We start from the raw sequence: 25,356 nt of genomic DNA, 5'->3' as shown, positions 1-25,356 counted from the left end.
ATCAGGGTGGAAAATAAGTATTTGGTCAATAACAAAAATACAACTCAATACTTTGTAACATAACCTTTGTTGGCAATAACAGAGGTCAAACGTTTACTATAGGTCTTTACCAGGTTTGCACACACAGTAGCTGGTATTTTGGCCCATTCCTCCATGCAGATCTTCTCGAGAGCAGTGATGTTTTGGGGCTGTCGCCGAGCAACACGGACTTTCAACTCCCGCCACAGATTTTCTATGGGGTTGAGGTCTGGAGACTGGCTAGGCCACTCCAGGACTTTCAAATGCTTCTTACGGAGCCACTCCTTTGTTGCCCGGGCGGTGTGTTTTGGATCATTGTCATGTTGGAAGACCCAGCCTCGTTTCATCTTCAAAGTTCTCACTGATGGAAGGAGGTTTTGGCTCAAAATCTCACGATACATGGCCCCATTCATTCTGTCCTTAACACGGATCAGTCGTCCTGTCCCCTTGGCAGAAAAACAGCCCCATAGCATGATGTTTCCACCCCCATGCTTCACAGTAGGTATGGTGTTCTTGGGATGCAACTCAGTATTCTTCTTCCTCCAAACACGACGAGTTAAGTTTATACCAAAAAAGTTCTACTGTGGTTTCATCTGACCACATGACATTCTCCCAATCCTCTGCTGTATCATCCATGTGCTCTCTGGCAAACTTCAGACGGGCCTGGACATGCACTGGCTTCAGCAGCGGAACACGTCTGGCACTGCGAGATTTGATTCCCTGCCGTTGTAGTGTGTTACTGATGGTGACCTTTGTTACTTTGGTCCCAGCTCTCTGCAGGTCATTCACCAGGTCCCCCCGTGTGGTTCTGTGATCTTTGCTCACCGTTCTCATGATCATTTTGACCCCACGGGATGAGATCTTGCGTGGAGCCCCAGATCGAGGGAGATTATCAGTGGTCTTGTATGTCTTCCATTTTCTGATGATTGCTCCCACAGTTGATTTTTCACACCAAGCTGCTTGCCTATTGTAGATTCACTCTTCCCAGTCTGGTGCAGGTCTACAATACTTTTCCTGGTGTCCTTCGAAAGCTCTTTGGTCTTGGCCATGGCGGAGTTTGGAGTCTGACTGTTTGAGGCTGTGGACAGGTGTCTTTTATACAGATGATGAGTTCAAACAGGTGCCATTCATACAGGTAACGAGTGGGGGACAGAAAAGCTTCTTACAGAAGACGTTACAGGTCTGTGAGAGCCAGAGATTTTCCATGTTTGAGGTGACCAAATACTTATTTTCCACCCTGATTTACGAATAAATTCTTTACAAATCCTACCATGTGAATTCATGGATTTTTTTTTTCCACATTCTGTCTCTCACAGTTGAAGTGTACCTCTGGTGCAAATTACTGACCTCTGTCATCATTTTAGGTGGGGGAACTTGCACAATCAGTGGCTGACTAAATACTTTTTTGCCCCACTGTAACAGTATGTCAAGTTCATGGAGGAGGTCATAAAAAAAGGGTGATGCAGAGGAAGTCCACGATGATGGGAAGGAGGGCGAAAAATGGTACATACCTCATCACGGTGTATTCCATGACAAGAACCCAGGCAAACTGTGTGTGGTGTTCGACTGCTCTGCCAAGTACCAGGGAACCAGTCTGGATGATCTTCTGCTCACTGATCCTGACCTGATGAACAATCTCAACGTCGTACTCTTTCGCTTCCGGTTGCACTCCACTGCATTGATGTGCAACATAGAGAAAATGTTTCACCAATTTCATGTGAGGAAGTCGGACCAGTATTACCTGCGCTTCTTTGGTGGAAGAAAGGAGATCTCGGTGCACAGCCCCAAGATGAGTGTGCATATCTTTGGCACAGCCTCATCGCTTGGTTGTGCGAACTACGGATTGAAGCATTTGGCAACAGAAAATAAAGACCGATACCCATTAAGCTCTCAGTTCATTCTGAGAAATTTCTATGTTGACGATGGAGTCATAAGTACAGACAGCTCAGAGAAGACTATTAAGTTGGCAGAAGAAGCCAGAAGACTTTGTGCCCTGGGTGGTTGAATCAGACTGCCTGAAGATCAGCACCAATCTTAAGGAACAGCCCGCAACGCGTCGAGGCATATTGTCCATTGTTGCATCCCTGTACGATCCCTTGGGTCTCGTAGCCCCCTTTTTGTTCATTGGAAAGGAAGTGCTGCAGCAGATGTGCTGTCATGGAACAGGTTGGGATGACCCTCTAACCAATGAACTTCGCCCATGGTGGGAGAAATGGAAAAATGACCTCAACAACTTGGAGAAATAAATATACCCCGAAGTTCCGCACCAGCACACTTCGAAAAGGTTATCAAACATGAGTTACATCACCGTCCAACCGGTTATGGACAGTGTTCATATCTGAGGCTTAGCAATGAAGAAGGAGACATTCTCTGTGCACTAGTCATGGCCAAATCTTGTGTGGCCCAACAAAGGTCACCACAATCCCAAGATAAGAGTTGAGGGCTGCAGTCATCTCTATGAAACCCAGCAATGTTTTGAAGGAAGAATTTGGATATGCGGACATTGAAGAGCATTTTTGGACTGATTCAAAGGTTGTACTAGGGCACATCAATAACGTGGCTCGACGTTTTCACACGTTTGTAGCCATCCGTATCCAGAAGATACATCTCTACACGCATCAAAGGCAATGGAGATGCGTCCCTACCGACCAGAATCCTGTGGATCGTGCTTCTAGAGGTTGTTTTGTCAATGAGCTAATATCATCAAACTGGTTTACCGGCCCTGCATTTCTATGGTAAAGGGGAATTGACCTCTCGGAAGAGGTGGCTCCGGGAACTGTCAGTCGGAGATCCAGAAGTTTAGGAAACACGGACTCTAAACACGGAAACCGTAGAACAAGATTTTCTTACCTATTGGCTGACAAAGTTCTCGTCCTGGACTTGTGCCGTTTGTGCAGTGGCTGGCATTCTTCGAAGGATCAACAAGGATAAGTCAAATGGTCTCTCTGCAGTGCAGGAAAGAGAAGAAGCAGAGTGCCTCATTATCAAAATCTGCAGAGACAAACATACTCGGAGAAAGTGCAGCTTTTGAAGAAAGGTTGTCAGCTGCCACCTCATAACAAGCTACATCACCTCAACCCCTTCTTGGACAGCGATGGTGTGATTAAGGTTGGAGGTAGACTCTGTGATTCAAGTCTTCCTCTCTCAGTCAAACACCCTACCATCATTCCAAAGAAACATCATGTTACAAGGATGATCATAGCATACTGTCATGAAGAAGTCAAGCATCAAGGCAAGGGGATGACTCTCAGTATGATCAGGACAAGGGGTTACTGGATATCAGGAATTGGTAGGACGGTTGCATCTTATCTTCGCCAATGTGTAGTTTGTCGAAAGCTTCAGAGACGGACAGAAGAACAGAAAATGGCCAATTTCCCTCCAGAGCGAGTAAATTCATCTCCACCCTTTACCTACTGTGGAATGGATTGCTTTGGACCCTTCTATAGCAAGCAAGGACATAGTGTGCGAAAACGATACAGTCTCCTTTTCACCTGCTTCTCCTATTATTGAAATGCTGGAGGACCTATCTACAGACACATTCATAATTGGACTGCGCTGCTTCATTGCTATAACTGGAGCCGTGCCCCAGATCAAATCTGACCAAGGCAGTAATTTCTTAGGAGCCAAGAATGAACTGCAGGAAGCCCTCATGGAACTAGATGGTGATAAACTGACTAACTTCCTTTCTAAGAAGCAGTGTGACTTCATCCTAAATGCTGCTGGTTCAAGTCATGTTGGTGGAGTGTGGGAGCGTCAAATTAGAACAGTCAGGAGTGTTCTCAACGCGACCCTTGCACTCTCACCTAAAAACCTACCTGATGCTTCCCTCCAAGCATTCTTCTATGAAGCAATGACGATAGTTAAGAGTCGTCCTCTCACTGTCGAAAACCTACACGATCCCAACAGTCGTGAGCCACTGACACCAAACCACTTACTTACCCTGAAGCCTACCATTGCCCTTCCTCCCCCCAGCAAGTTCATAAGGGAAGATATGTACGTGAGAAAGACATGGTGCCAGTTACAATATTTGGCCGAGCAGTTCTGGAGCCGTTGGCAGAAAGAGTATTTGGCCAACATTGCCTTCAGACAACGCTGGCAAACCCCAAAGAGAAACCTGCAGATCGGGGATATAGTCATAATGAAGGATGAAGACTTGCCCAGAAATGAATGGAGGTTGGGCAGAGTCGTAGAAACTACAATGGACAGAGATGGACTGGTTAGGAGAGTAAAGCTATGTCTAGGGGACAGGAAACCTGGCAAAATTGGTGAACGTCTCACCAAGCGGTCAGTGCTTGAACGGCCAGTTCAAAAACTAGTCTTATTGTTGGAAAATGACTAGTTCATTCCTTGCATACTAGGCTTCTGTTGGTTGGTCATTCTTTGTATTAGGAAATCATTTGTGTTCTCTCTTCCTATGTTTATGAAGTTATGATATTTGGAATACTAATGATTTGGTGGGAGTGTAAATGACCCAGATTACTTGTTCTATTTGATATTATTCCAATTATTCCTTTCTTATATCCCTGAACGAATTATACCTTATAATGTTCATTAGACTCTTATTTTGAAATTCGGAACGGGCAACATCTGGGAAGGAAGATCGAGCTGCTACTGTTTGCTCACAAGAAAAAGTTAATGAGAAAGTTATTGTTTTCCATCCATCTTTAAATTAGCATCTAGCTGGAAGGCGAACAGCTCTTACGATATGTCTGTGGTAACTTGTGAATAAATGGGTTGGAATACCCCACCATGGTCCATCCGTTATAGTCATTGAGTGCGTCGTCTGAATAAAGTCCGGCTGGAATGGTTTTCATCTTGAGACTCTGCTATGCAGGCCATTTTTGCCCAGCCTCTTTCTTATGGTGGAGTCATGAACACTGACTGAGGCGACAGAGGCCTGCAGTTCGTTGGATGGTGTTCTGAGGCCTTTTGTGAACTCTTGGATGAGTCGTCGCTGCGCTCTTGGTAATTTTGTTCAGCTGGCCACACCTGGGAAGGTTCACCATTGTTCTATGTTTTTGCGATTTGTGGATAATGGCTCTCACTGTGGTTCACTGGAGTCACACAGCTTTAGAAATGGCTTTATAACCTTTTCCATACTGTGAAATCTTATTTACTTTGTTTCTCATTTATTCCTGAATTTTCTTGGATTGTGACATGATGTCTGGCTTTTGAGAATCTTTTAGTCTACGCAACTTTGTCAGGCAGGTCCTATTTAAGTGATTTCTTGATTGAGAACAGGTGTGGCAGTAAGCAGGCTTGGGTGTGGCTAGAGGAACTGCACAGGGCCATGTAGTAGGGCTGGGCCATATTATGCCGTTCACGGTAATACTGGTATAATGTTAGGCAACGATAAGAAAATAAAATATCGTGCTAGAATATGGGTAAAATGCGCATGCGCAGTGCATTTGTTTTCATACGCACATGGCCGAAATAGCGGCAACGGAGAATGAGAAGGGGGAAAGCAGGTTGTTGAATGAAACGGATGAACCAGAATTGGTTTGTGAAAATAGTGCAACTTCAGTGGTGTGGCACTGGTTTGGTGTTTGTCCATCAGATACCCACTAAAGCACATTTTTTTGTAGAACATGCAAGCGGGCCGTCATTATTACTGGATTTCTCGGACTAAGGTGCTCGTAAATCTGGGAGTAATCTGGGTCCAAAACTCCATCTGCTTCAGATCCCAAAGTCCCAAAGTCAAACAAACACTGCGGCACACTGAGAGAGTTAAAAACTGTCTAAATTCTTTCATCTTTAATAAAAATGATCAGCATTGCAGCTTTACCAGGTGTAATAATTAAGTTTAACATCCAGGCATCCATGAAAACAGAATGTATCACATTTAACGGAGTTAGAAGTTAGCAGGAAGTTAGCGGAAGTTAACTCGCTAATTTCGCTAGTTACCTAAGCAGATATACCACGTTCTGACTGACAGATTTCTGAAAAAAATTCAAATGTACAGCTGTGCTGTCACTTCCAACTCTATGAAGCGCCTTGAGGCGACTTATGTTGTGATTTGGCGCTATATAAATAAAATTGAATTGAATTGAATTGAAATGAAGACAGGAAACTAAACAGCAGTGATGTTTTGTAGGGTTACTGAAGTTGGGTTAGCTGCTTTATAATGATGTGCTACATGATCGCTACCGACACAGCTATGTTAGCATAACATAAACATTGAAGCTGCAGGATAAACGCTAACACTTTTCCACTCAATAAAAGTTAACGTGAGGGCTCCCGATGGTTAGAGACAAATGCAATTGCAAGGCAGGATGCTGTAAACGAACCAACCTTCAGTCAGGAGAACAACTGAGATAATCCATCCACAATACGAAGTTAGTCATTAAAATACTGTGACAACATGGGAATAGATCAGCTGTGATAGAATACAGCATTAATGAATCAATGGTACAGAAGTGGAGGAAGCAAGAAGTATGAGTTGAATAAAGTTTGATCTATCTGACTGCTTTGTTTCGCTTAATGTGCCTTATAATACCGTGCACCTTATGGTCCGAAAAATACGTATTTGACTTTTTTATTTGGCACACGGCAGTTTAATGTTGCAACGCACCTCTTTTTAACTTTAGTGGATATTATACATGGTTATGCTCAGGATATGTCAGCACATTTCTACTGGAAATGCCCTTTGGTTAAACTGTCAGCAAGGAATTTGCATTTGCACTGTTAAATTTTTATATAGCTTTAATGCACATAAAAAAACAGCTGCTTGTTTAAGTGAAAATAAATGGATGGGTTTTTTGCGCTATTAAAGTTGTGGAGTTGCATTTTGTATTTTGTCTTGCATCAATTATATCGTCAGTTATATCGTTATCGCAATTTTCAAATATATATCGTGATAAATATTTTTGGCCATATCGCCCTGCTCTACCATGTAGGTTTGGATTTTTTCCCCCCCATAATAGATATCGATGATCTATCATGCATTTTCCATTGTTTCGGTTCCGGGTCGCTGCTCGTGCGCTCGACCGGCCAGTGCTACCTAGCCTGACCTGTCTCCGCAATATGATGTTTGTGTATTGTATGTACGGTTGGCAAGGTATCTATCTTAATTGCCCTTTGGGGATGAATAAAGTCTCTCTGACTCTGACTGAAATATTTATGTGTGACAAACCTATACAAAATAGGAAATCAGGAAAGAGGAAAAGTCTTTTTCATACTACTGTACATTGCTGGTAAAATAGTTTTATCATACAAAGAATTGTCTTTCTAACTTTCTTTCTAAAAATCTCAGTCTTGTATGTGTTTTTATTTGTTAGAAAGGACTTTGTCTACACTTGTACAACAAAGTTAATATTGGTGCTATCATTTCTTCCATAAACAAACTGCGAGATTAGTCTTTTTGTTACTGTAAGAGTTTTGCTTTGTTTCTTGCTCAAGGTCACAGAAAATAAGTTTCATTCTGATTTGTAACCAACATCTTTTTTGTTGATATGTCCCTTTGATTTGCTTGGTGTTGATGAATTATTTTAAAGTTATAGTAATTACAGCTCCTGGTTTAGAGTGTTACTGGAACACTGCTGGTGCCATTGCACACATGTTTCTGTTGTGCAACAGGGGGAAAAAAGGCTTTGTTGGATAGCCTTGAGGATATTATAGATGCTGTGTTTTTCTCAGCCTGCTTAGCTTAGATAAACCTCACTCTGACCAAGCCTACATCCGTCCTGCTAATGCCCCAGGCGCTCACAAAATTGATTTCAGTAATAAAGGGACAGTCTACTCATAATATATGGATGGTGTTCAATTCAACCCTGTTACCATGCCAAAGGGGCACTTGTTTAAGACTTTATTTACACCCTTGCAGCACTGCTTGGCATACTCCGTAATGTGGTGAATCAGACCATAAGATTTGGATAAAAGGTTTGAATTGCCAAAAGCTCTTAAAGTTCTTCAGACAGTGTTTAAAGTACTCAACTGTGAACTTGTGTGGGATGCACTCCTTTTGCTGCACTTAGTCTTGTTTTCATCAAAAGGATTGCAACTGCTGAAATTATAGCCTAAAAGTTTCATTTTCTTCACTTCCTCCACAGCCAATGGCCTCCTACTGCTTAGTAAATAATTTGTATTTGAAGTTCTGTTATGACCTCAAGAGTATCCAGCTCTTTATGGCAATATAGCAGTTAGGTATTTAATGCTAGTGTTTGCTGATTTGGACTACTGGCTGTTTATATGCTTAGTGTGCCTTAAGCGTTCAGAATTTTTTGATGCGTTTTTCTTACAGCTAATGAAATTTTTTTTCAATTCACAAGAAGATTACCTTTACAGGCTGTGCCATCAATCAGAAGCTTCATGGTTGACCCATGAAAGACTATAATTAAGTTACCCTAATTAACTTAATGAAGTGTTACACTCTGGTGATTTTACTATATAAAGTAAATTGAAAGAAAAATAGGCATCATTACTCATCAGCTGGTCTGGTATTTAGACAGAGGCTTTAGGAAGAGTTTTTTCGTCAGTTCTTCTTTCAGTGGGTGTCTTACTGGAAAAATCTAACAATTACCATGTTTTATTTTCTGAAAGAATTTTCAGGTGATCACTATCGTTGATGCATTTATGAAATGAAGATCAGTCTTTGAGTGTGATTTGAATTTGTGGCTCTCCATGTTTTCTTATCTGTATTCAAGCTTAATTCTAATGTTATTACAGAAGTGCACTTAATAACACTTGAGGCTTTTACTCAAGAATATTTTTTTAAGGTCTGATAACATCATCAGTAATTGTTGTGTCTTTGAAGCAGCTGAAGTTTAACCACAGTTTAATGTGATCTAAAAGCAAGAAATGACTGCTAAACTAGCCTGCTCAGAGTACAGACGAATGATCAAGGGTGGCCAGGCTTGATGCTGAAGACAAAGGAAAAAATCAATGGTTTGGGGTCACCTCAATCACTTTAACTAGGCGCTACAGATGCCCATGCCCCTCTCTGAGGCCAATTTGTGGAGTAAACAGAAGTGTGTAATTGTTGTCAAGTTCCCTGGTGGCCCAGGCAGTACAATTCTCTGGACCTTATTCTATTCTAATAACCTTCATGCTAGAAAGCATACATGAGGCCACTTTTTAGAGCCCTTAGTATTGTATGTCTGTAAACAATATAGCAGACACTGAGAAACAGCACACAGTCTTCATTAAGGTAGCATTCCCTCATGTCCCTGATGGCTCAAAAGAAATGATGCTATATTCTAATGGCACTGTGGACTCAGAAACAATATGTTCTTTCCATAAATATGCACAATGAACTTCAGAGTTTTAAATTTCCACTTATCAAACCAATCATATATTAGGTATATTTTTGTCTTAAATTTGACTTTGACTTAAGCCAAAGACTGTTATGATTCCTCAGTGGTTTCAAAATCATTCAGTTGTCTATCTTGGGAGGAAAGTGTTGGAGGAATTCAGTCAGTAAAAGTCACTCATGGTGTTGTCCTGAGGAATTCACCAAACAAAGGATCCAGGCCTTGCTTATATAGGCACCCCTTTATTACCCCGTTGCTGGGTAGCAAACCTACCCAGGTCAAACACAGCTCAACAGGATATATGCAGTAGGTTAAAGTAGGTTAAATAAAAACTTAACTGCCCAGAGGCAGGAAACTGGTCACTGCCTCAATTAAGGGGATCCCGCATACCTGCACTTCTACAACCTGCAGGGGTCAAGCATTATATAGGCACAGAAGAAAGAAAGCTAATTCTCTACAAAAGTCAAATGAGTTTACTTATATGGCACATTTAAACAAAGTAAGTGTTTATTATGTTGATGTCTCAATGCATGCTCAATCATCCAGGTCAGGAAATCCCAGAAAGTTGATTCCATTCATCTGGACGTTCTGTTTTCATTGGGAGAAATGTTTCATCACTCATCCAAGTGGCTTCTTCAGTCTCCGCTGCTGCAGGTTTCCCCAACCTTACAAACAGTATATTTGCAAAGAACGAAAGTAGCACCACTAACTAACAAGGTCAGTTTCATGTTCATTAATATGCAACTTGTTATGACCACTGATCAATGGCCATGATTACTGTGACGTTGGACCTGGTACACATAGACAGGACACGGATGTAATGACAGCACTACTTTATTTCCGAATGTGATTTCACTGTGGTTTTTGTTTTCACTGGGACACAGATGCTCCCCCTCTGCTGTCACGTCCGCTCTCTCCCTCTCCGACTGTCACTGTGAACATATAAAGAGACATAATCACACTCACATCCCAGCACATCTGTTCACCCCCCCACTGCGCCGCCCCGGGAGCTCACTGCGTCACCCCTCCTCTGCAGCTGGCCAGAGACCACACCCACGCCACACATGCCCATCCGGCCTACGGATCACCTTGAACTTAAAGGGCTGCAGAGCCAGATACCACCGAGTGATCTGGGCGTTGGCATCCTTCATGCGGTGGAGCCACTGCAGCGGGGCATGGTCTGAGGAGACGGTGAATGGGCGTCCGAGGAGGTAGTAGCGGAGGGAGTCGACCGGATCGCCAGGCACTCCTTCTCCAAGGTACTGTACCGTGACTTGCGATCCGTTAGCTTCCGGCTGGTCAACTCCCCCTACCTGTTGGGACAAAACGGCCCCCAGCCCCCTGTTCGAGGGGTCAGTCTGCATACAAAAAGGGAGGGAGAAGTTAGGCGTGAACAGCAGCGGCTCTCCACAGAGAGCCCATTTCACCTGCACAAACGCCGCCTGGCACCTCTTTGTCCACTGGACCAGATTCAGGCACCCTTGCGAGTGAGATCAGTTAAAGGGCTGGTCAGGTCCGCGAACCCTGGTACGAACTGCCGGTAGTAGCCGGCCAGCCCCAGAAATTGTCTCATCTCCTTTTTCGTCTTGGGGCGGATGCAATCGCCCCGGTCTTCTCCACTTGAGGCCACACTTGCCCGCCCCCCAAGTGGTACCCCAAATACTGTACCTCCCTCCGTCCAACCGTACACTTCTTCGGGTTGGCCGTGAGCCCCACCTGCCTCAGAGACTCCAGCACCGCAGCCACACGCCGCACATGCTCCGCCCACGTGTCACTGCAGATTATGACATCATCCAGATAGGCGGCAGCATAGGCAGTGGGGGGCCGCAGCACCCGGTCCATGAGGCGCTGAAAGGTGGCAGGAGCCCCGAACAAGCCAAACGGAAGCGTAACGTACGAAGTGGAGAAGGCCGTCTTTTCCTTGGACTCTGCAGACAAGGGAATCTGCCAGTAGACCTTGGTTAAATCCAGCGAGCGGTGCCCAACCAGGCAACCAGGAGCTCGTCGACCCAGGGCATGGGATAAGCATCAAAATGTGACATCTCATTCACTCTGCGATAATCGACACAGAACCGTATAGACTCATCCTTCTTCACCACAAGAACAATGGGGCTACACCAAGCACTGTGTGACTCTTCTATTACACCCAACCTCAGCATTTCCTCCAATTCCCGGAGAACAGTTTGTCTTTTATGTTCCAGCAGCCTGTAGGGTCGTGAACTCTCCATCACACCAGGCTACGTTTCAAAATGGTGCTCTATGAGGCCAGGTAGGGGGGGAGAACATTTCGGCAAAAAGCTGTTGCAATGCAGCAATATCTGCCCTCTGGGCCTGTGTGAGATGGTCACTACAATGGAGGGAGTCAGGGTTGTTAGATTTTGGCACCTCCGGCCCCAACTCGTCTCTCTCCCTTACCAGGCTCACCAGAAAAGTGGTCTCCGCCTCCCTCCAGGCTTTGAGGAGGTTGAGGTGGTAAATCTGCATGGCTCCGCCCCTGTCCGACTATACTACTTCATAATCAATGTCCCCCACTTGCCGTGTGACCACAAAGGTCCAAGGACCACGAGTAATTTAGAGCTGGAAGAAGGAAATAACACAAGCACTTCATCTCGCGGTGAAAATTGCCCGAGTTGTCACCCCTCTGTTGTACAGGCGTTGCTGTCGCTGCTGGGCCTGGAGCAAATTCTCCCGTGAGAGTCTCCCCAGTGTGTGCAGCTTTGCTCTCAGGTCTAGCACGTACTGAACTTCACTTTTCGCAGGGCTCGGACCCTCCTCCCAGTTTTCCTTAATCAGGTTGAGCACCCCCCACAGCTTTCTGCTGTACAACAGTTCAAAGGGAGAAAATCCCGTGGAGGCCTGGGGCACCTCCCACACTGCGAACAACAGAGGGTCTAACCAGCGATCCCATTTGCGTTCATCCTCGTGAATGAACTTACGGATCATGGACTTTAGAGTTTTATTCAGCCACTCCACCAACCCGTCGGTTTGAGGGTGGTAGATGCTGGTCCGAACAGCCTTAATGCCCAATAACCCGTACAGTTCCCTCAGTGTGCAAGACATGAATGAACGATGTGCCCTGGTCGGTCAGTATGTCTTTCGGAATACCAACCCGGGAGACAACCTGAAACAGTGCCTGACTTCTCGCGGAAATGGTGCGCAGTGGCACTGCTTGCGGGTATCCTGTCGCATAATCCACCAGGACTAATACGAAGCGATAGCTGCGTGCACTCCGGTGAAATGGCCCGATGAGGTCCATACCGATGCGGTGAAACAGGACCTCCATGAGGGCTAACTAGCTGACACTCCGGACATGACGAGCACCGGCGGCGCATGCAGCCCAGATGCCAATAGAATCGGGCCATTATCTGCTCCAGAGTTTTTTCGCATCCCATGTGTCCGGCCGTGGACAATCATTTCCCGGCGGCTTTGCGGTACCAGCAACTCGGTACGAATTTTGTTAGTGCGAGTGTAGCGGCTCACTCGCTACAGCCTATTGTTTTTCAATTGGAAGTGCGGTTAAGTCCGCGTGGCCACAGGGTGCACCCATTGACCATCAATTTCCATCACTTGGTCATAGGCTTAGCGTAGGGTGTCAGTCCGAGACTGCTCGAGTGGGAAATCTCCCGTGGGGCACATTACCGGAGGCCCCCCCCCCCCGCGACCCCGCATTACCACTGAACGCCGCACAGACATTACACGTGTCTACCAGCCGCAATCGCATTCCTGCATACTGCCCCAATAAAGTTTGGAACCCCGGCCAATCTGTGCAGAAAATCAGGGGATGTGACAGGCGCGGACTAACCACTGCCTTCACTCTATGTTTTTTGCCCTTAAATTTCAACACCAGCGACACCACAGGATATCGGTGAATGTCCCCGTGCACACATTTAACCTCCACCCAGTCAGCCTCCAACAACGCCCCGGGGCGAACCAAACTTTGGTGGACCAGGGTCTGCGTGCATCCCGTGTCCATCAAAGCATGGCGAATGCCCCCTTGACACCTTACCAGCACGCGGTACGTCCCTCCTGGACCGGGGAGGGCACTGGAGCACCGGCAACACGGAACACCTACCTCACCTCTATGAGCGGACACTCCCGGCGCAGGTGCCCCAGCCGACCACACTTCCAGCATTCCGGCCCCGGCGTCTTTGCGGCTCCCCGTGGCTCCGGCTGGAAGCAGCGGCCGGAACAGGTTCCTGGGGCTCCACCCCGCTGCCTGCTCCGTTCCAACAGGGCCGCCGTCCCTCCTTTGTGTCACCGCCACCGGCAGCCTAGGCAGCAGAACATGGTCGCTTCGCTGCGGCTCCCCTCGGCTGGGTCCCGGGTTGGCCGCAAGATGGTCCTCTGCCAGCGTAACCACCGCCGTCAGATCTGCCGGGCGGTGGCAGCGGACCCAATGAGCCCCCCACGAATTGCTCGAGGACGACCAGATTGAGCAGCCGAGCCTCCCCAGCCTGATTGCAGCCACCTCGCTGCCGCGTCCTCCAGCTGCCGAGCCCCTCCCATCATTCTGCTGGCTCTGAATTGACAGCGATAATCCTCCGGGGAGACACCCAAACGGTCCAGTACCGCCTGGCATACATCCTCAAACACCCCCCGCGATCTGGGGGGCAAGCTCAGCACCGCCGTCTGAGCCTTGCCCGACAGAAGCGGCAGCAGCTGGGTGGCCCATTCCTCCTCCGGCCAGCGACAGGCCAACGCCGTGGCCTGGAAAGCCTCAGTAAACACCAGCAGGTCCTCCCCTTCCCTCATCCAGTGCAATGTCACTGACAGCAGGGGGGGGGCGCCGGCGCAGCTGCATTCCCCAGCAGCTGCTCCAGAGCCGCGGTCTGCTGCTCAAATTGCTGGCGAAGCAACGCCAACTGCTGGTCCTGTGTCGCAGCCTGTCGAGCCGCCATCGCCGCCATGTCCATCATCTTTTGGCCCGCGATCTGCAGCAGTTGGGCGGGCGGCTGGGCAGGCGGCTGAGCCGCCGGGGGAGCAGGTGGAGCGGACTGGGGATCGGACATCGCGCCAGGGTTTCGACACCAGTGTGACGTTGGACTCGGTACACATAGACAGGACACGGACGTAATGACAGCACTACTTTATTTCCGAATGTGATTTCACTGTGGTTTTTGTTTTCACTCGGACAAAGACACTCCCGCTCCGCTGTCACACCCATGCCCATGCCACAATTACCTTTCACAGAATGGCTACAATCACAGCATTCAGTTTTATTTATTTATTTAACAGTCTTTAAGTTACAAGATAATGACCCCACAATAATACAAAGATAACTCCAGCAATCAAACTACCCCTCCAAGAGCATGCACTTGGCGACAGTGGGAAGGAAAAATAGCTTTTAACAGGAACAAACCTGCAGCAGAACCATCTTCAAAGTTACAGTCATCTGCTGCGACTGGTTGAAGGTGAAGAGAGGAAGACAGGATGAAAGACACATTATAGAAGAGAGCCAGAGATTATAAGAGCTACTGACTAAATGCAGAGTGGTGTATAGTGAGTGCATCATGGGAAGTCCTCAGCAGCCTAAGCCTAATGCAGTGCAACAGTGGGAGGAATCAGGGTCACATGATTCAGCCCTAACCTTATGCATCATCAAAAAGGAAAGTGTTAGACTTAATCTTACAGGTAGAGAGGGTGGCTGTGTGTCAAATATAATTCAGTTCCAAGCGAATGAACAGTGTCCACTCATCAGCAGGGACATTCTATCTCATGCACGGAGGCAGATATATTATCCTCACCCATGCTGGTTGGCTCTCTGGACTTGTGCATGAAAGTTGTCAAAATATTTTTTATCAAAACACTTGAGCAATGGCCACAGAGTCTCACAAACACATTTTCAACAGGTTTTACTTGCAGTAAGGAGACGTACAGAGTCCACACCAGTGTACAACGCAGTGGACAAAGTACGACTAAAGCATACAGTGTCTTGCCCTCATTTATAATGTGATTGCACAGAGTTTTACAAGTACTTAAATGTGCTGAACTTTCCACTGCCCATGCATATATGCTGAGAACCAGTGTTCTTATCTTTATAACCTCGACCCCAACTGTCCTGTCTTCAGTTTGTTTGTTTCTCAACGTTTTGTCCTGTTTCACAAGTCCCCTTGCAGGTACACCTTAATTAACTGCTCTCATGCAGACATAAGTTGAGCAATGGTTTAACAAAATTTCCCATCAAAAGGTGTAATTTGAATACTGCAGTCCTGCCTCAGAAGGTTATTGCCATCATTTAGAGTGCAAGAGCTGTGTCCACCTGCTCTCTTTTTATTGCATGTTTTAGAAGAGTGGTATTTTGAAAAACATCCTTTTTAAGTGCTTTGCAGTTGAGGTGCTGTGTTTTCTAAGTTTGACAACCCTACATTATAGGATCTGTTGGTCGCTTTAGACATCCTCTCCCACCACCCCTTGATCCTGGAGTTAAAGTTTCTCCTACTTGAAACCACTCTACTGTTGGCTCTAACCCCTGTCAAGCAAGTTAGTGAGTTACATACTTTATCCATTCACCCCATCTTGTTTGCAGTTGACCTCTGGACTCACTAAAGTGTATTTGAGGACATATCTCTGGCCTAAAGCTGTAAGAGCTCTCTGGCCTCGGTGGGACTCTGAGCTCTTTCTACTATGGGTATGGCCACGTCATGGATTTTGTTCAGAGGTGTGTCAGTACAGCAGCAAGTTGGGCTATGCGTTTTATAGGCTGGATGTTCCACAGTCATCCCTGGCTCAGGCAGTGCTTGAATTTAGTGTCTCAGGTCAACCTGAGACAGTAGATATTAGATGCATTGATGCATGCTCAGTCATCCATGCAAGGAAATCCTCTTGTTACTGACCAATGGTCATTAATCATTGGTTGTTGCTCTTGGAACCGTGTCTTCATTCCACTTATTTTGTATACAAGGGTCAGTAGTACATGCAGAACTGGTGTGCCATGGGTTCCCCAGTTTCATCCACTGTTTCCCACTCGTACATAGAAGAAGTGGAAAAGTTGGCTTTGTTATCCAACTCTACATCACCAAGTCATTGGTTCAGGTATGTGGATGACACCTGGATAAAAATCAAATCTCAGGATGTACCACAATTCACTGACCACATTAACTCGGTGAACCAACACATAGGATACACCAGGGAGCATTTAAACTTGACAGGCTAGTCTTCTTAGACTGTGACATTTCCATCAGTCCACAGTAAACCAACACATTTGGATCAGTATCTAAGGTTTGATTCTTGTAATGGAGACCAGGGGTTCCATTACCTGGTTGGGATTGGGAATTTAAAATAGGGTAATAAAGAAAACACATTAGTTCTTATGGAGTCTTTTATTAGGTTATTTGACATACGTTTAAATTGACAGCTTGTAACAGAAAAGAGACAGTGGGACTGGCCATCCTGCCTGTGTCGGAGAAGAGCCAAAGTTAGAGCTGCTTGCAGTTAATCATTTATCAATAACCTAAACATATGTGAAATGAGAACTTGTAAAGGTACTCACCTGTCCTGGTTGCTTCTTGCAGGATGTGGAGCAAAAGAGTGAAAGCGGCTCAATCACCTGTTTAAGAGCTCTTGGAGCAGACCAGTGTGCCGGGTTAGGGAGTGTGGTTAAAGAGGGTTTTAATTTAGATAGAAATGAGTGAAGCTTATGTTATTGGTTTGTTTATAGTATATGTTGGAAATATGTATATGTTTGTGATGTGCTTTAATGTTATTGTATGTTTGTTTGTGTGGAGGGTTATGTTTCATGTTGATTAGTTAACCCCCATACTTGGGCTATTCCGGATGCTCACCTGAAAAGGTAGAGTATAAAAGGAAGCCATTTTGTTTAGTTGTGGTTAGTGTTTGTGCTGTTATCATGCTCCGTCTTTAATAAAGTGCCAATCCATGGATGTCTTTTACTCCAGTCTCGCGTCATATTATTGCACAGAACCTATGACCGCCAGCCAAAACTGACAGTTCTCATCATCCACTGGAGCACAAACTGGGTGTCATCAGCATACTACAACACAGACCGAACACAATCTCCACAGACAGCGGCCAGGAAAGCAGAAGAACATCATATTAAGAATGCCCTGAGTAAATGTGGTTATCCCAGCTGAACATTTGTCAAAGCTGGGAAGGCACCAGTGATCCAGAAGAGAAGAAGGACAGCATCTGCTCTACAAACAGTTCTCCCTCTGAAATTGCTACGTCCAAATGAACAGAATCAACTTTTTGCGATTAGCACAGGAAAAAAAAGTGCTTAGAATGAGTATGGAGGAGCTGGCTGACCATGTTAGTATGAGGGGCTGGACCCCTAACCATGGCTCAACAGGTGTGTCACAGACAGATGTGGTGAGATTGGAGCTTCTATATTTGGTCGTGTCAAGTAGATTCCCATAGTGAAACACCCCAGTCTTATTAAAGAACTAGGGATTATGTTATCTAACCCATAATTATATTGCAGGAAGCAGCTATCAGAAAATATATGCTAAGACCGGCTGTTATGTTTAAACAATGCACAGTTGATAGTAGGAGGCCCAAAGTTTGCCAAGAAAATCAGGATCTTTGACCCTGTTGTCCAAATGACAGAAACTGAGACTCATCTGACCAGGCACTATTTTTCCAATTCTCTGTTGGCAAATGTTGGACGGTCTGTTCAAATTTTTGCTTTCAATCTCATGTTCTTAGCTAACAAGAGTGTCACCTGATGTGGTGTTCTGGGTCCATTTGAAGCAGAGTTTGTTCAATTTTTGTCGTTGAAGCCGCAAAGACATAATAAGCAAAGACAAATATTTGATAGACAGTATTGTACTGTTCTTGCATTCCTGGTATGCCTGTTTGGAGCCATTTCCTAGTCAAGATTTTCTTAGATAACATTATAATAATTCTCAGTAGATATTTATCTGCTGGAGTGGTTCTGTTTGGGATTTCCAGGCCTGCGTACACATATAAGAAATCAAAAAGGATTTGGGTCCAAAAATCTTTTCCAAACATTTGTGGATGTCTTGTCAGAATGAAGTAACTTGGGGCGGGACCAGAATAGATGGAAGTGATTAGCCTTTAGACTGTCACATAGCCTCAAGTTTCACATCTCTTTAATAGTTGGGACTAATAAGGATCATTTTCTGTAAAAGAATATCGATATGGCACGTGAATTAGGTTTGTAGATAACCGTTAGATTAATCTGATGCCGCCAACACTTTCATGTGACCACACTGGAAAACCCTGGTCCCAGCGTTAGGGTCAGTGATTCCAGATAACAAAAAGATATCCTGGATATGCTGACCTCGCACCATGGTATACAGGGTTCTGAGACAGTAGCTGGACTGCCTGTTTACCCTCATCATTAATATTTGCAATGAAAATATTAGTCTAACATCATGAAGTCTGTATGTGTTTCATAGTGTCGAACAAGCTTTGTGCAGTTAAACCTAACAGTTACTACATGACAGAAACACCAACGATATCTCTTTTAATAATTTTTTAAAGTTTACGTTTGTATACACAGGTCACACTGATTATTGGAAAAAACACAAACATGTTAATCAGATTTATTTGCTCTCTCTCCTCCTTCAACATCCTTTAATGCTAGATTTAATACAGAATTGGCGACTGAAACAAGTATGACACATACGAACATCAGGAGATAAAGACCTGATAGATACAACCTCAGTAAATTAAGTCAGTGTTCAACCTCCTTTGCCGTGAGACTGGGCTGGGCAGACATATCCAAAATCATCGAAGCACTTTTACAAATAGGCTCTGGTCGACAAACCAACCAGATATCTGAAGAATAAACCACTACATTCCCGGCTAAAAAATGTTAAAAGTGTATTTGGTGACACACAACCAGTGTTTTTCAAAGCACAGTTCAGTTAGCTCCTACATGTTCTTTCATGCACTGAAACGATGGCCACCAGGCCAAAGCAATGGTTTTGACTTAATCAGTGTTAACCCCGCCCCCTGACTTGATGATGAGCCTTTATTTGTCACTACAAATGTTGCACGTACATGTTACCTGCAGTGACATTGGACACTTTGATGGGTGAGGCTGACAGATAAAATAAATTCATGAAGACAACCGCAGGGCCACAAGTGCCAAAATGACTTAAATAAATACATAATTGTGTCAATAATTAATTTATTAAATGTATCATTAATTAAATAAAATTATAAATAAATACATAATAAATGTTTTAAATTAATTGAATGAACATTTAATTAATTATTGAAATATTTATTTAATTCCAATTTAATTCATTAATAAAGCATCTAAATAATGATTTAACAGTATATTTAATTAATTCATTTTGTCACTCCTGGCCCTCCACAGTTAAAGATCATAACTTGTGTTTTTTTTAATATTTATAGCCTGATAGTGATCCAAATTCCTCTATTATCATCATGATTCTAGGTAGGGATACATTTGGTTGGCTTAGGTAGATAAAAATATCATCAGCTCCCTGTATATTGATTCCTCTAATTTGATTATCCTGTTTTATGTACTGGCTAAGAGGTTCAACAAACTGAGCAAATAAGATCGGTAACAGGGGGGCAGACCTGTCGGCATAATCTTTCAAGAGTAAATGGTTCCGATAGACTGCCATTTATTTTCATTTTGGTTGTTGGTTTATTGCAGATTGATTGAATTGCCTTAATGACTATTTGATGAAATCTAAACTTTAAAACTTTATAGAGAAATGACAATCTTACAGAGTCAAATACTTTTTCTGCATCTAAACCTATCAGCATTGCCTCAATATTATTCTTTTTATATGATGTATGACGTGGAGAGTCCTTCTAATTCTGTCTTGGGTCTGGCTCTGATGGATAAACCCAGCTTAGTCAAGATTAATAAATTAATGGATTATTAACATTAATCCAGGTTTAATACTGATCTTGGTTGATAGTGTCTATAATTCAATTTATCTTTTTCCTCCTTTGGAACAACAGATATGGCCGCTTCTTTCCATGAGCAGGTAACCTCCCCTCATTTAAGGACCCAGTTACACGCTGCCTTTAGTCTAGAAGTTAATTCCTCCCTGTAGGCCTTATACCATTCACCAGTGAAACCATCCATGCCAGGGCTTCTATGTGCTTTTAGTCTTCCAATTGTGGCATTCATTTCTTTATAACAATAATTTTGCCCTGTATAACCGCTTGAGGATGCTGAGGACCCTTCTCTTTCTTACCTTCCACTCCGAGTCAGTTAGCCTCAGTTTTCTTATTTTCAGGACAATCCTTAATCCAATTATTCATGTGTCACCACACTAAAAAGAGCCTCATGTTCTCTTCTCCCTCCACTTCTCTGCTGCTCCCTGCCCTGCAGTATTTTATGGTTGTGACATGTACATTGTCAGCGGTGTGGTTAGGTTTGTTTCAGCTATCTGGAGTCCCTCTGTTCAAGCAACTTAAAGAAGTCCAGACGATTTTCTTTGCAAGCTCCTTTGACTCTTGATGTCACTGCAGTTGCTCTAGTATTGTGTCTTAAGGGAGAGGGTTTTTTTGTCGTTGAAACATGTTTTTCACAGTTCAAGATGGCTGGCGGTAAAGCTGTGGAATATTTAGCCAAACCTGGCCCTTGATGTAGGTCTGATGATGTTGGTCGAGGTTGATCCAGGTCTTGGTTTGCCTGCTACTGACACACTGAGGCATTTAATTAATATAATTTTTCATCCCTGCCTGTTAACATGTTCCCTCTCTGATTCTTGCAGTCCTGCCACAAGATAATAATCATTTCAATCTGTATTAAATGACACATACTATTTCTCTTTTAATTAATGTCTCCTCATCTTCCTTTTCCCCTTTTTGCATTATTTAATCTTATACTGAAATACCCATTTTTTAGAAATTAAAGTTAATTTATCCGCACATTTTATTGCTACAATATTTCACCATGTTTGTTTTTCATAAATTGGACATTTGGACTATTTTATGGTATACCTCTTGAGTCGGCTTTCTGTTTTGGACTTTGAGCTCCCCATATTTGTTCCTGGTGGTACTCAAGTTCAATCTCAGACATCCAATCTGTAGATTCTCAATCACAACTAATCAACCAATGGCTGTTTGTGAATTCAGGCCCAGTAAGTTGTCCCTTATGTAACCCATAATGCCATTAGCGTGTGTCTGCTTGTGGCAATCAGCCCAAACTAACGGTGATAATTTGCATCTGCCGATGGTCCTCAGCCCAGGTTAACAGATAAGGGGCAGGGATAGCTCAGTAGGTAGAGTGGTGGCCCCATGATCGGAAGGTCGGGTGATCGACTCCACTGAACGGCTACCCTGAGGTACCCCTGAGCAAGGTACCGTCCCTACACACTGCTCCCCGTGCGCTGCATTGGTGGCTGCCCACTGCTTCACTGGGTGAATGGGTTAAATGCAGAGGAACTATTTCCCTATGGGGACTAACACACACACTTTACCTTTACTTTACTTTACAGTGTTGATTTGCATCTTCCCTCTGGCGATCAGCCCAAACCAACTGTGTTTACAGAATTTTTCTCTGAATGGTGGACCCTCTTACCAAACACAGAATAATTTCAAATTCCTTAAATCAAATTATTTGTCCTTGAAAAATTCTCTCCACTCTGGATTCTTTATCAATTGAGATTTCAGCGGTCACTGTCTGCTCTCAGTTGCCAGGCACTCTTCTCCTCAGTAATTTGTTTGCAGGTAAGCACTCTTTCAGACTCATGGAGTCTAAATCCAGGTTTTCCTGAATCAACATGAAACCAAACTGATTTTCTGAGATTTATTAAAAGAAAGTTAAAACCTTTGCAAAGTGATTGATACAGCACGAACTGGCAAAGACAAAAAGGTAAAATAATAACAGTTCCTTTGTAGCCAACAAGTGGGAATCTTTGTGTGTTCAGCTGTAGGGAGCTCAGTCCTCACAGTCACGTAGGCACCAACCTGATGATGAACACAGTTCCAATTAGTTTGTTTACAAATATTCACACTCATTCTTTGTTCAAGAAAACTACATACCAATAGTAAGCTGGGCTTCAATAAGGTGAAACACAAATTTTCCATTACAGACCAAATAGAATAGAAATAGATTCTATAATTCTATAATTTTTATAAGCTATAACTATAATATCATCCACAGCAGGTGGCTCATAAGGTTGCTAATAGTATAGCACAACAACAGCAAAACTAACAACAACTACTATGAAGCAGGACAGGCCTTTCTTCTTAATAAAGTTGTATTTAATTACTACAGAAGACTATTGATGCTGACATTGTGGCGGGGCTTCAGGGGAGGCCGATACACCGGAATTCCATCAGCTCATCACGCCTCCCCTGTACAAAACGTGCCAGGACCTGTGGTGTGTTGTGTGTGGAGGTTGTAGCTGAAAAGCTGCAACTGAGAGTGGTAGAGACAACAACCGAATGTTGAAAATGTGAACTGTGTGGTCGGGTCCATCTTTCATGATAAAAACATATTATCAGGGGTATGAAAAAAATGTATTAATAAGTTACATATTGTTAACATTTATAAGAAGTAGCTTAACATGACAAAAGAAATAACAGAGATTTTCTTATGCAGAACTAACTTTCTTTAACTAACGTGCTTTCAATTGCTTTATAACTGCAACTGTAACTGCTCCAGTAGGAACACCAACTGTATGTTAAACACATAAAGTATTGCAAAGGTCTTTTGGGTCCACTTGATGATCATGTCTAGTATTTTAAAGGGTAAGTCAAAGCAGGACAATTTGTGCAAAAAGTTAATGGACATAGATAAAAAGGATTAGTTTGATCACATTTGGTCTTTTATTTTTGTTGTTATGGCAGATTTATTCACAGCAGCTCTCATATTATTGTAAAATTGTAAAAGGGCTGATTCTTATATAGCGCTTCTCTACTCTCCCAGAGTGCTCACAGTGCTTTATACACCCACTGTACGCACTTTTTTCCCAAGAATATTTGGCATGCAGACTGGAGCAGCCAGGGATCAAACCACCAACTTTCCGATTAGTAGATGACCTGCTTTACCTCATGAGTGACACCCCATCAAGCAAGGTGGTAGGTAAGCAGACTCAGCAGATATTTTGGGTCCCCAGATATGACCAATTTATTTACAGTGATCTCCATAACACATGAAAGTTAAGCCTAAGATCCCCAGATTAACTCATAATAATAAAAATCTAAAAGCATATGGCCTAGGCAGCACAGCTCACCGCTCCTCCTCAGGGAAATGAGAAAGACATAAGGCTCACTACTCCACTGATTAGCTCATTTACATAAATCCCTCTAAGATAACTCTTGATAAGTTAGTCCGTAATCTCGAAAAACACAAAAACGAAGAAAACTTTCCTTAAAAAAACTCCTCCTCTTGGTTAAGGCCGGTGATGGCAGGTATGGTGATGATCCCAAACACCTAACACCTAAGGCTCAAAACAAAGAAACAAAGGTAAGTATGAACAAAGGAACAAACAGCCTCTGACTGACTGCAAATGCCAGCCTAATCCATCTGTCAATCTCTTGCTCCCCTCTCCCCTGGCTCGTAAACCTGAAATCCTGAGATACTTAAACGCCTCTACTTGGTGCAGCAAATTATCCCTGACCTGGAGTGAGCACTTCACCCTTTTTTAGCTGAGGACCATGGCCCCAGATTTATAAGTGCTAGTTCTCATTCCTGCTGCTTTACACTTAGCTGTGAACTGCTCCAGTGCGAGCTAGAGGCCACCACATGATAAAGCCAATAGAACGGCATCATCTGCAAAAAGCAGAGATGAGATTCTGAGGCCACCAAAGTAGAAGTCTTTTGCCACCTGGCTACACCTATTATGAAAGAATAGGTGACAAAGGGCATTCCTGGTGGCAACAGTTGACCAAACTCATGAGGTTGTGTCTTTAGAAAACAACTGTCCGAATTAAACATTGGGCTTGCAGGTCAAATACAACCCTCCAGTCACATCCATTATCAGCAGTTCTCCACTACACGCCGTTGGAGTAGAGGGTCGCAAGCTCGATTCCCGCCTGGCATACCAGAGTGAAAGAGATAAATAAGTCATGCTGGCTCGGTCATCGCCCTGATCAACAAGGTGTTGGGGAACCAGCGCACCCTGATGAGAAGTGGCCTACTGGAACAAGAAGGCATCGGTGGGCAAGAGAAGAAAATAGGGTTTTGTTGGAATGCTATTATGCAAGGAACCCTGGTGGAAGGGATTGCATGGATAGGATGAGGGATGTATGAAATCGTCGATACCCAACATCATCATTGATGGCAAAACAACTAGTAGCTCAGTGTTCCAACATTCAGAAGAAGGGACTGCTCTCACAGGAAGAGATTGACGAGGTACAAAACATATGCTACAGCAAGGGGGAGCCATCAGAGATTGGTTAGAGGAGCAAAACACCAGCTACTGGTAAGACTGAGCAGTCGCCCGAGACTGCAAGACTATTCAATTCAATTCAATTTTATTTATATAGCGCCAAATCACAACAAAAGTCGCCTCAAGGCGCTTCATAGGTACAGAGAAAAACCCAACAATCATATGACCCCCTATGAGCAAGCACTTTGGCGACAGTGGGAAGGAAAAACTCCCTTTTTAACAGGAAGAAACCTCCGGCATAACCAGGCTCAGGGAGGGGCGGGGCCATCTGCTGCGACCGGTTGGGGTGAGAGAAGGAAGACAGGATAAAAGACATGCTGTGGAAGAGAGACAGAGGTTAATAACAGATATGATTCAATGCAGAGAGGTCTGTTAATACATAGTGAGTGAGAAAGGTGACTGGAAAGGAAAAACTCAATGCATCATGGGAATCCCCCGGCAGCCTATGTCTATTGCAGCATAACTAAGGGAGGATTCAGGGTCACCTGCTTCAGCCCTAACTATATGCTTTAGCAAAAAGGAAAGTTTTAAGCTTAATCTTAAAAGTAGAAATAGTGTCTGTCTCCCGAATCCAAACTGGAAGCTGGTTCCACAGAAGAGGGGCCTGAAAACTTAAGACTCTCCCTCCCATTCTACTTTTAAATACTCTAGGAACAACAAGTAGGCCTGCAGAGCGAGAGCGAAGTGCTCTAATAGGGTGATATGGTACTACAAGGTCATTAAGATAAGATGGGGCCTGATTATTTAAGACCTTGTATGTGAGGAGCAGGATTTTG

General features: G+C 44.0%; 1 protein-coding gene across 3 annotated transcripts in view; it reads left to right on the top strand.

The window, feature by feature from the left end:
* Window positions 1–25,356, top strand: part of phf14 (PHD finger protein 14) — a 139,773-nt gene that overhangs the window by 102,345 nt on the left and 12,072 nt on the right. For 2 of the 3 annotated variants that reach the window (XM_085446839.1, XM_085446838.1), the window contains exon 18: window positions 9,813–10,055. The exons of the other annotated variant lie outside the window; for it this stretch is intronic. In XM_085446839.1, the coding sequence (XP_085302965.1) occupies window positions 9,813–10,040 (228 nt within the window). In that variant the 3' untranslated portion in view covers window positions 10,041–10,055. Of the gene's footprint in view, window positions 1–9,812; window positions 10,056–25,356 lie in introns of those variants that run through there. 3 annotated transcript variants of the gene reach the window in all.

This window comes from Copadichromis virginalis, linkage group LG22 (assembly GCF_057382275.1).
Source record: "Copadichromis virginalis isolate Kocher_CV1m ecotype Utaka linkage group LG22, C_Virginalis_male_GT1.1, whole genome shotgun sequence".
Classification (NCBI taxonomy): Eukaryota; Metazoa; Chordata; class Actinopteri; order Cichliformes; family Cichlidae; genus Copadichromis; species Copadichromis virginalis.
Note: the sequence above shows the minus strand (reverse complement) of the source record. Positions and strands in the feature narration are given on the sequence as shown.